At 41.6% G+C, this 11,868-nt stretch overlaps 1 protein-coding gene across 1 annotated transcript; it reads left to right on the top strand.

The window, feature by feature from the left end:
• Positions 1-5,097: 5,097 nt before the first annotated feature.
• Positions 5,098-7,687, top strand: vma21 (vacuolar ATPase assembly factor VMA21). Its single transcript, XM_047585950.1, has 3 exons — positions 5,098-5,298; positions 5,605-5,714; positions 6,641-7,687. Exons 1-3 carry the CDS (start codon positions 5,237-5,239, stop codon positions 6,778-6,780), a joined length of 312 nt encoding a protein of 103 aa, XP_047441906.1. The 5' UTR covers positions 5,098-5,236; the 3' UTR covers positions 6,781-7,687.
• Positions 7,688-11,868: the final 4,181 nt, after the last annotated feature.

Genomic DNA, 11,868 nt, shown 5'->3' with positions numbered 1-11,868 from the left:
CTACGGCTCTTGCACATCATTGCATTTTACAGCGCCGGGGTCTAACTGAGGGCCTCCTGCTACAATAGCAAGTCTCCTAATGGATTTATGCATCAGGTTTGGCAGTGCCTGTCTTCTCATGCATATGATGCGTTCCTACATGTCCCGATGGGCCGTGGGTCACAAAACCACCAGGAGGTTTTAGGTGTTGTTTGTCCAAGGATGCCGATGAGAGAAACAAGAAACATGGATGAGTGCGATTATTTGACTTGGATTCCTTTAACTGAACGTCACGCACCATTTCTTAATGGTTCATTATTCCGGCTAGACAAAATGCTGCTTGTTTGTTGACAGCACCTCTACTGTGCCATGAAGACATACATAGATCCTTAACTGAAGATCATGTCAGAATATGAATGCAGCGGAAAAATTTAAAAATGCTCTCTACAACTTGACTTATGAAATTATTACAGATTTATACCACAACATGTGCAACGTTGTGTTCAGGGTGAGGTACGGGTACCTCTGCAAAATACTAAATATTTTATTTCCAGTCTAGTGGCTTAACCCCCTTCAAAGGGTCAGGGTAAGGATTAGGGTTAGGGTTAGGGTTACCCTTAGAAAATTGTTTCTGTACTACCCATATCACTCTCTCTAAAAACACTGTTGAACATCAAGTTGGAATAAAATATGTGTTTATGTCTTCTGTATTGAGATATGTATAGATAAAAGTATCCTGTATGTAGATGTATGTGGGTACACAGGTACACATTACACGTAGATATGAATAGTGATAATAAAGAGAACAATATCTCCCACCGAGTGTGAAATACAACAGTAAAAACAAGTACCTCAGCCATTGGTTTCCTTTCACCACTGCACTGTACATGTTGATGATAGCTGATGAATGACTATATCACAGTCACAGTTCACAGTTCTGACGCCTTGTAGTAGTTACACGCGCAGCAAATGGTAAAGCTATAGATAGATAGCAAGGAGTATTTTTAAATGGTTCTAATTTTTACTCCGGTTTCACATGGAAAATTAATTCACTAGAGTTCCCAGCAGAGCCACTTTAAATATTTCCTGAAGGACACTGTGACACTCGGTCAAAACAACAGGTGCGTAATATGAAGAGCGCCATGTTTAATATAGACTACTGGCGACTTATAGAGTAGAGAATAGCTACGGGTCCAAACGCAGAGAGCCATGAGAAATACTTGCAGAGGTTCAGAGGTCAGGATCCACGAGGAATAACAGCCCTGTACTGAACTTGGAGTGAAAGACCCCTTGACCAAATCTGCCTCGCGCTATTCCACCGAGAACACGGCTTTTGTCGAGCTTCTATTTTAGAACCGGTTGTTTGATTAAAAATCATAATCCCACCGTAACAGGGCGAACATGTGCCTAAACCACTGCCTTATATTCTGGTGGTTTACAGTCTATTTACGAAGCTCTCACTGCAGTAAAGCATCAAATTAATTTGGAGTTTTGGATCTGTTGCCAAAGCAAACACAAAGTGTATCAGGAGGATTTTAATTTGGAATATTTACTAATGACCTGTTTATGAAAAGAGGTCACTGTTTATTTTAGAACTAAGTCTAAGATGCCTAGATGTCCTTATCTCACGAGTGTCGAGTTTGGTCCATTATAGTACGTTTCAGACATCGGAAATCTATGCAGTTCCACCAAAGAGGAAGCTGAACGTCTCAGATGGTTTAATTTAAATAATCATTTGATGCGCAAAGAGGTTAAAGTGATTTAAGAAGATTAGAGAAGAGTCCAAGACATACAAACTTGTGTAGTAAAACTTTTTTTTCTTCTCTTCTTTCTCATTGAACATCAAATGGCCCTTAGGATTATTTTTAAGCCTTTAAGAAGAGGGAGTCAAAATGCTGAAATGAATAACACTGGCTAACAAAACCATTTGACATGTTGTTTCTTTTTCTGTAGAAAAAGGGCTTTTTTATTATCTTATTTTACTTATAATTCCTAAGTTATTAAACTGAACGCACAGAAATGTGTTGGAGGTTAGACAGTCGTGCAGTACGGACAGATACACAGATAAATGTTGTTGTTTTTAAGGTGGAAGTGACGTCTTTAGAATGAACAGTCTACAGTATAAAAAAACAAAAAAGACCATGTCTGAATATTGTGTGGTGGGATACTGGCACCGGATACCAGGTGATGTATGTTTGCGTGTTCAGACACAAGGATAACAGAGATGAATGAATACAACTGACAGTTTTATTGCATGGCTGAACACTGAGGATGATGCCTGTTGATTGACTGGTTTATAAAGCCCAAACAAAGGGAACAAAACATGTAACAGTCATCACTCAACCCGCAGATTAATAACTAAACTTAACCTGTTAAATTATCCCGGATGAGGTGAATCTAAGAGGAACACATGGCATAATAGCTATCTCTCCGAGTCTGAAATGTGGAGACGCAAAACAAAGGAACCCACCTTTCCACACCATTGTCTGTCAACAATAAAGCTCAGTGTCAGGCTACAGGTCAGGCGAAGACGGCCCACACCTAAATCCATCTCCTTTCATAAGGTGCTCATCAACCCGCCAATTCCTCCTTTCTCCTTCATTCATAGATCATAGACGGTTAACCTCTTCACCGCCGCTCTTTCTGTAGTTGTCACACATGATGGTATCAAAGCCCACGTTTGAACCTCTCCAGGCGTGACATCTATCAAAAAGGGCAGAGAATTGTTTCCGAAATCGCTCCCGTCGGTTAATGTGACTCACCCATCCTTTACGAGTCAGTTAAGTCTCCGGCTTTTTGCGCGGAATTGCCAAAGAAAGCATGATGATTATTTTGAACTCACATTGCTGGATGGTTTTTAGCGCTTCCGTTCGGTCCCTTCGTGGGAGTCTCCTCAAATTAAATGCAATTTGGGTAGCATGCTGAGCGTTGGGGGGGGGGGCGGTGAGAACGAAGCCAATTGGAGCAGAAAGTGCCACTCCTCAACGCTGAGGCAGGCAGACTCGCACCAGAACACGTAACAAGTGCACCGGCGCTAAATGTATACACTCTTCAAGAGGTGGACTTTTACATCCGCAATTAGACAAGAGCTGTTGTGTAGTGTTGCATTATTCAGGAATGCAGTGAGACTGCACATGTGAGCAGTGCATGCGGCGTCTCTGAGGCATTTCATGTTCTTTACATTTACAATGCACCGAAGGACCTTAGAACAATGAACATATTTACATCTATATTTAGAATATGTACACTTGCGTTTCCCTGCAAGGAAAAATATAACATTTTTAAGAGGTTGGGTTTGATGTTATATTCTGTGTTTACAGTTCAAATATATAATATGCGGTTAAAAGGCAAGAAGCACAATGTTCTTCTCAGTCAGAAGAGAAAACCAGTGTGAAAGTGTGTGAGGAAAAAAAAGCTAATAAAATATTGTACACATGATGATATCAACTATTATTATATTATTAATTATATAAATTAAGGAACACTGAATTAAAACCCTAACATCAGAGACGTTACACAGCAAAATGTTTTAATTAACTAAAACCAAGAAATTTACATTGTACGAAACCTCTGATGTGAAGAAAGAAGCTGAACAAAGCAGGAAGTCTTGGTTTTATATGAGACGCTACCTTAAATCCATTGTGCCTGTCTGCTATAAACAGCGGTGGAAAATAATTGAGCACATTGCAGTAAACCTGAACATTTTCAAACAGACTATTTGAACACCTACTTGATGTTTTTTTTCTTCCTTTGCCTCAGAGCCTGTATTGAGCCAGTTATTTTGCAGATTAACTTTTCACACGAGGATCTCAAAAAGTATGAAGCGTAGTTTCGCATAGCTAACACAGGACCTTCATTAACACAGTGAGAAATGATTGTGGCAGATGTTGCTCAGGTTTGCACCAAAACATAAAACTACTCAAGAATTTAAAGAAAATCCGCTGAAGATCAGATACGCCGAAGTGAGATAAGAACAGGAAGAAAACACAGCGCAGTAGCAGAGTAATATTTTACTGATAGCAGGCCTGTGCTTCAACGTAAGGTTTACCGGCAATAAAGATTAAGACATAGCTCTAGTGCTGTGACCTGTTCACTGCTTTAAGTTAGTTGACATATATGTGATATTTCTTGAAGAAGTAAATCATTTTTTTAAAGGTAGCATGAAGTCTAGCCTCGCGAAGTTTGGTTTTCAAATGGAGGACAGAAAACAAAACAAAATAAAAACAGAATTAGGGAATAACAATGTAATTCTTTTGGCCAAATACTTCATACATAAATGACAATTGCTAAAAACCACCCCTATATTTAATGAACATCTAAATGAGATAATATTATATAAAAGATATATGAAATGTTTATATTTTATAGATATATAAAATTATGTAAAATGAAGAAAGCCCTACATCTTTATGAATATTTATGTTACCTTAATTCCTGATTGACCAGTTTTTCTTTTTTCTTTTTGTTGATTTGTTGTGTATTGTGTTAATTGTACTTGTGTTCAGTTACCTATTTCTTAGTAACTCTTATCATTCTGGCGCTTTTTTGGAGAAAACGCCTGTTTGGGACGTACCTAGAGTAAACTGAATGCTGTTTATGACCATTTTAGAGCTCATGCATGCTCTTGGTCACAAAAGTAAGAATAAGTGGTATTTTGTTCTTGAATAATCAAAGTTGGCTCACAGTTTAAAAATAAGAACCACCTGATTTTTTTTGTTTTGAAAGCTTGTGTTGGACGACTCCTACAGTGGCTTTTATCAGTGCAATCAGAAGAAAATTACATATTGCATCATGCAGAATTTACGCAAACACAACTCATGCACAGAGCTCTGATTGGTTCAGAAAGCTACTGCTCTCCCATATAGGCACAGACATAGATAGGACCCAGCAGACTGTTAAAGGGATAACAAAGGGAGCTGTGGAGTAGTAGTTAGAGGTTAGAGATTCGCTTCCCGTCCTGTCCACGGCTGTGGTGTCCTGAACAAGCAATTAACCCCCCATCGGCTCCCTAGTCGCGACTTACCTGAGGCTGCATCATGCATAAAGCTGACTTCTATAATAAAAAATGCTCAATGGAAAGGGTCTCGCGAGATTACGCTGCGCCCAACCTCGTCATGTGACGGTCTCGTGACTAAATCAGGAAGAGGCGACTGCAGCAGTAGCAAAACACAAAACAACACTGGCCGCGATAAACGCAAACATAAGCTGCACTTAATTCTTCTTTTCCCTCTTTATCTCGCCTCCCTGCTGTTTAGAAATGGACGGGTCTGCCAGAGCAACTTTGGACGCCTCCGCCGGGCCGCCGCCATACTTCAGAGGGTGAGAAATCTTTAATCTATAGCCGAACCGCTACCTAGCCTTAAGCATTGAGCGTGTGAGATTATATCTGCCTGGCCTCTACATCCACGTCTCTGATGTTAGGCATGTGCCAGAGTTCATAAAGACTTTTATTGAAAGCTTTTATTAAACCTGGGACACATTGTTCTTGTTATCATCCCCGGGAAACCACCCACCGCACATCAGTAGTCAGCATCTCAGAGCCCCGGTGCTGTTATCTGTGCTGTTTAACATTGGGATCGCTGTCCTGTTTCATCTCGTGAATTTTTTTTTTTCAATTCTCTGCAGAAACGAGAGCTCCCTGGTTTCAGCCCTCAAGACCTTGTTGTTCTTCACAATCCTCATGGTCACACTGCCCATCGGATTGTACTTCGCATCAAAAGCATACATCTTTGAGGGTACGGTTGGCTAAGCACTACATCAGTTAGTTTTCATTCAGTTTACACAATCTGCACCGCTCACCTAGTTTCCTAATTTGGTTTGCATTGCCTTATTTGTTTTAGTTTGTTGTGTTTTTTTTTGTTTTTTTTAATAGCAGAACGAATCTTATCTGAACTTGATGTTGACACAGATATTGGGACATTTGCAAAAAAGCCAGCGATGATACTAATATTAACCTCGCTGCACGGTTTAATTTCTGCTCTGAACGTTTCTTTGTGTATTTCATAAACGATGCACGAAATGCCCCAAATACTTTAACCCACAAATGTGAGAATGCGAAAAAGAAAAAAAAAAAAAAACATCAGCTGATAAGAGCCGCTTTCAGTTATTCTCCAGTGGTAACGGTAAGGTCAAGACGAGAAAATTACAAAACCGAGACGCTTGTACGCGTAAATGTGCTGTCTTGCTATCATCACATTTCATGTCTAACGTAACAGTGGCCTAGTTTAGCGGGCGTCCAGATGAGACTGCCTGTTTGCGTCCAGTCCACATAACACTACGCAGTTAATAAATGTCAGTGCTTATCCAAGACACCTCCTGCTTTTGAATTCATTCAGTGAATCATGTTATATTTCTGTCATGTTCTGCAATCCACAGCGGATACAACCACTCTGGAAACACCTTTATCTTTTCGGATGTAAAGCTTGAGTCTCTAACCAGAATTCGCTCAGTGAAGAAATATCATCCGTGTAAACACGGTTGTTGTTCCAGTACAGTCACAGCAAAGTGAAAACATGTAGACCCTGCTACTACTGTACTCTTTTGTTTTTCTAAAGGCTCGTAAAACAAGTTAGCGAAAGTTGTGATCGTCCTGAATTTTTACTCACATGCCCTTGATGCTCTGACACTAATGCATCTGCTTGTCACCTCCTCCTCCTCTCAGGTTCGATGAAGATGTCGAGCTCCGACAGCTACTTCTACGCAGCCATCGTGGCCGTGCTCGCTGTGCACGTGGTGCTGGCGCTGTTTGTGTACGTGGCCTGGAACGAGGGCACGCCTAAAGACAAGGGCAAACACGATTAAGGCGGGTACCCATCAGCCCTCAGGACTGGCAGAGATGGACGTATTTGGGCAGGGAACCACAGGGCCCCCTCGACCAACCCGCCTTCCCAAACACCACCATGGGCTTCAACACTTACCGCGGCACCATCCAGAACAGCCAGACAGTTACGCTTTTAGGCTTTAACCTGAGGTTGAAGCAAGAAACTGCTGTATTTGCCAAGGCATCGGGGGGGGAGGGAGCGGATGCTGCTGTCGGCGGTGTTCTCTCGGTGGCCTCAGCAGGCCCACTTTTTGTTTTCAGAAAATGTTACTTTTGTTGACGGAGGATAGCTCCTGTTTTTAAAAAAATTTTTTTTTTTTTTTTTTTAAAGAGGCTTTGTTGTAAGCTTCCATTTGGCTAAGTGCTCTAAGTCCCCTCACAGTAAATAGTTTTTCATGCTCGGTAACATCTTGGGTTTTGACAGACGCGTGCGCGCACACAGTTTTTGTTTGTATGAAGGATTTAATTCCAAAAGTGCAGAAAATTTGTGCTGCTAAACTGATCATTCAGTCCTTAGATTTCAGCGTTTACGTGCACACATTTAAAAAAAAAAAAAAAAAAAATACTAATAGCTTCAATGCAAACCCGTAAAGTTCTTCACTTTCAAGCTGCATTTTGGAACCAAGTCTTCACAGCGCCGCTGAAATGATCCCTGTCGTCTGTCCGTCCTTTTAAACAAAGTCTTTTTCTGTCTGATCTGTCGTGTTTGTGTACCGTGTTTTGGTGACGTTGTGGAACCACGAATTAGGAAAAGGGTCGCATCCTAAAACTGTATTTAAATGACTGTGTGTGCTATGAAGCTGTTGATTTGAGAATGTAGACGTCTGTGAAGTTTGCGTGATGCGGATGTGAATCCCGACTTGCTCAAATAAACTGGAACCATCGTAACTTTTTTCTTTCTTTTTTTTTGTCCTCAGACGCCTTTCCTGCTTTTAATCCGTTAAATCTTGCACAGGGGGTTTCTCGGGGGCGCGGGGGCATTGTACAGCGCAGTCGCCGCTGTGACGAGCCATAGAGAATCGATTTTTAAGTGCATAATAAAAGCACAGAGGCGCTGACGTTTATGGGGTTAAAAGTCGCATATAAATAAAACAGAGGATTAACAACATTTACTTTTATCTTCTAGGAGATCTTATGATGAAATCTTGGCTGAACCTTTTTTCTTTTTTCTTTTTTTTTCTGAATGAGGCCTGCGCGTGATGAACAAGCTGTATCACACAAGAGGCCGTGACTTCCCCGGCGATCTCAGAGCTCAAACTGTGTGTCTGCGCGAGTGTGGTCTTTGTGTGTGGCTCTTTTCACCAAATGTAGATTTTTATTTATTTATTTTTTTCGTGTCTTCTTAATCCCAGAAGCACATTCAATGGTTACAACAGTGCCGTTCCTGAAGGGCATTCATAAAACGCTACAATAAAAACTATTAAAATGGATTACTTAATCCAGCCTCTTTCTAAGCAGAAAGTAATGTGTTTTAGAAAAAAAAAAAAAATCTAAACTTTATGAGGTCGCCATAGCAACATAAGCAACACTCAATAGGATGCATTATTGACTTCTGCAGAGAGTTTTAGTTGTCACATGGTGGCAGCAAATGGTCAGCCTGTTCTCACAGAGAAGATGAGTGCTGACCGATACCGATGCCGTAGCCCCCCCCGACACTGCATGCTGTGCCCCGGCTCAGCAGTCCGAGCTGTGCGGTCTGCGTTGACTTTCACAAGGCTGGTGTTGGTGACGAGGTGACAGGCCTGCGAGCGATCGGGACGATCCAGTCAGCAAACATCAGAGGGCCCTGTTGTGCTTTTGGCTCCTGGGCGATTTCGTAAGCTCGTCCTTGCAGCAACTCATAGCTGGTTGCAAGGGCAGGCACGGCTCCTGGCTCCTTGTCATTTATCGCACATTAGCAGGTTGTGAACAACGTGTCGGGGTGACGAGGGACAGGCCACAGAGAGGTGAGCAGATGCTTGAGTCAGGGATTAATCACAATAATAATAATGAAAAATAAAAAACACAGCAGCAATCATTTGATTTTATCTCGTGTTCTGATTGAACTGAACATACAAACACACTGTGGCTTGGATTTCCCTTGCCCAGCAGATGGCGTGCACAGCAGAACCGGCCCTGAAGCAGGCAGCTCGTCAGTGTTTGAGCCAAAGCGAAGGAAGAGGGCAGTAGAGCACTGCGCTGCAGCTGCTCACGACTAGAACGCACCACGGGGTCCAAGCAGCGTGCAGCGATAGCATAACTCATCTGGACACATAAAATCATATCCACCATTAGATGTAACTAAGGCAGCGCTTCATTGTGTTGCTCTGTTATTTCCCATGAAACCCGACTGCCCTGTGAGTCAGAAGGAAACACTTAACTGGAGGTGGAGTAAAACACCTGCAAGTGGAGACAAAAAAAATATAATAACTGTGCAGGCTTTAAGGACGATTGCCACGGCATCATGACTAATGTTGTGTGGGGTCTTTGTGTCCTGTGGGTCGAGGGGAGGGGCCTCTGTGGATCAGGTTTGTTCCAGCGCATCCCACAGATACTTGGTCAGTTTGGGATCTAGTGAAGTTGGAGGCCAGGTCAACGCCTTGTGCTGTTTTTCATGTTTTTTTTTGAGTTGTTCCTAAACTGTGTGTGTGTGTGTGTGTGTGTGTGTGTGTGTGTGTGTGTGTGTGTGTCAGGCTGCATCCTGCTGGGGATGGCTGCTGTCATCAAAGAGTGTCATTGCCATGCGGTGTGGGTGCCTGGTCTGGTCTAGGTGGACGGTGCACGTCTAAGTAACATCCACACAAACGCCAGATCCAAACATTTACCAGCAGAACAGTGAAGAATTTTTAGGACTGGTGTATACATATCAATAAATACATCTTAATGCGACTACCACAGACAATAAAGGGTCGATGACATTTTTTAGTTCATGTGGCCACCTTGCTTATACAGACAAAGAAATAGTGGACAAAGACTTTTTTTTTCGTATCCGAACAAGAAAACACTTCCTAACAGCTCTTTAGGTACAGGTAAAGGTGGTATTCATCAAACAGATGACATAGAAAATGTCACAATTTAAAAAAAAGGACCTATCACAAATTTAAACACATGAAATAAGAGTGGTAATTTAAGTGCTTTAGGTTGGGACCTTCTGACAAGTGACAGGTGGGAACTGTCCTATTTAAATCTTTCACATCTACACTTGTGTCATCACGCCAAGTTCTAAAGAACAAGAGCTAGACCTTCCTGCCTACAAATCCAGAGAAGGACATTTTATGAAAATAATCATCCCACTCTAAGCAAAATCATCCACAATCGGTGTAGGCTTCAAATGACTGCCGGTCTGTTCAGAACTTGGCCGCCGCAGCGAAGTCGGCCCCTGCAGCGCAGATACGAACGGTAGTCTCAAAGAAATTCCCTCAGATTCTGTCTGAGGATCTGCAGGTAATTCGAGCAGAAAGAACATTAGAGCAAAACTACTCGTTGCTCACAGACAAAGTCCAGGCGTTTTGAACAATGTGCTCTGGACAGGCAAATCAAAGATAGAGTTGTTTGGCCTCAGCAGCACTGGACATGTCTGGCGCAGACCAAATTCAGCTTTTCTGGAGACGGACCTCATACCGACCGCGTGAAGCACGATGGTTGGAGATGTGATGTTCAGGGTCACTGTGCGGCCTCGGTCACCGGCTCAAGTATGATCTGCGTCATATCAACAAGTACTTAAATATAATGCGAGGCCAATTGTCCGCAACTTGAAGGTAAAACAGAAGTGGCCCTTTGGACAGGATAATGATAAGCACACTATTAAAAAAAAAAGAGGCAGAAATTGAGGGTTGAGGAATGCTCCTGTCTGAGCCCAGATTTGAATCCCATTAAATTGTTTGGGGGGGTGTTTGAAATTGGCAGTACGTGCCTGTCAAACATCTTGCAGCTGAAGGAATTTTTCATGACGAGTGGTCAAAGTTTTGAGCGAGCTGATGTGAGCCGCCGGTAAACAAAGTGGACAAGAAGTTATTTCTGCTAAAAGGGTTCCTGAGGCCAAGGGTGTGCCTACTCCTTTCCGTAGAAGAAAATAACATATTATGATGTATCTGTAGAATAAATGATCGGGTAAGGGTTTTTTTTTTAGTTGTTGTACGAACTGTGAAATGCTCATCACTTCCTTTTTTGATGGATCTCTACTAGCAAAGTGGAATGGAAGGTAAATAGCCTTTAGAACAGAGCCACAAGCTTTTAGGGAATGAACAAAAGTGACACAGGGAAAGGGAAGTGTAAAAAAAGAGAGTAGGCTCCAATTTTACAGTGGTAGGGGACTCCAGAGAGCTCCCCTTTTCATTGTTATGGTGAAATATTAAAGAAAAAAAGGTGTCCGAAAATGTAAATGTCCCATATGCAGAGGCGTTTATTTATTTATGTAATTTAGAAAGACATTATTCCATTCTCATGTTTATTTGTAGAGTATACCATCTTTGCGCACTTTTACTTTTCAGCTTCAAAATAAAATTCAAGGGCATCACTTCACAACGGCGCGTTGTGTAATGTGACGTTTCCCGACAAACATAAATATACAAAAATCGCCATTTATCAAAATCTGTGGAGGAATTACAGAGCTTTACACCAGCTCTGCGTCATAGAGACTTTTATTGTTTGAATTTGTCAAACTGCAAACACGATTTAGATTCCAGGGCTCTGCGCGGTATGCTAATCTGCTGTCGCGTTACTTTTGTCTCCAAAAAAGAAATAAAAATATACGCCGTAGACAGTTCTTCTTCTGTAAAAGTCCAATGTCCTAATGCAACCGCAATTCCAAAAGGATTTTGTTTCAAAGTGCTGGATATATAAGTCATAACTCATATCTAGTCGTCTGTCATCATTTCCAAAACACATATAACGCCTTTCTCAAAGATGGCCGCTTTATTATATTTCAAAACGGCCTTCATTTTTCATGTTGAAAAAGTGGATGTGACATTTTCTTAAAAAATACCCACCATTCTGGCGTGCTCGCTGATTTATAGATCTATTTATTACAAATATCACTTCTGACTGTTTAGTCTGGTTGGGCTATTATTTGCTTTCTCAAGTGACATATG

The sequence above is a fragment of the Mugil cephalus genome, chromosome 5 (genome assembly GCF_022458985.1).
Source record: "Mugil cephalus isolate CIBA_MC_2020 chromosome 5, CIBA_Mcephalus_1.1, whole genome shotgun sequence".
NCBI classification, from domain to species: Eukaryota; Metazoa; Chordata; class Actinopteri; order Mugiliformes; family Mugilidae; genus Mugil; species Mugil cephalus.
This window is presented reverse-complemented; position numbering and strand designations above follow the sequence as displayed.

Coding starts and splice junctions, on each gene's coding strand:
- vma21 (XM_047585950.1), top strand. CDS start 5,237: ATGGACGGGTCTGCCAGAGCAACTTTGGACGCCTCCGCCGGGCCGCCG. Junction 5,299..5,604: donor CCGCCGCCATACTTCAGAGG/GTGAGAAATCTT, acceptor AATTCTCTGCAG/AAACGAGAGCTCCCTGGTTT. Junction 5,715..6,640: donor AAAAGCATACATCTTTGAGG/GTACGGTTGGCT, acceptor TCCTCCTCTCAG/GTTCGATGAAGATGTCGAGC.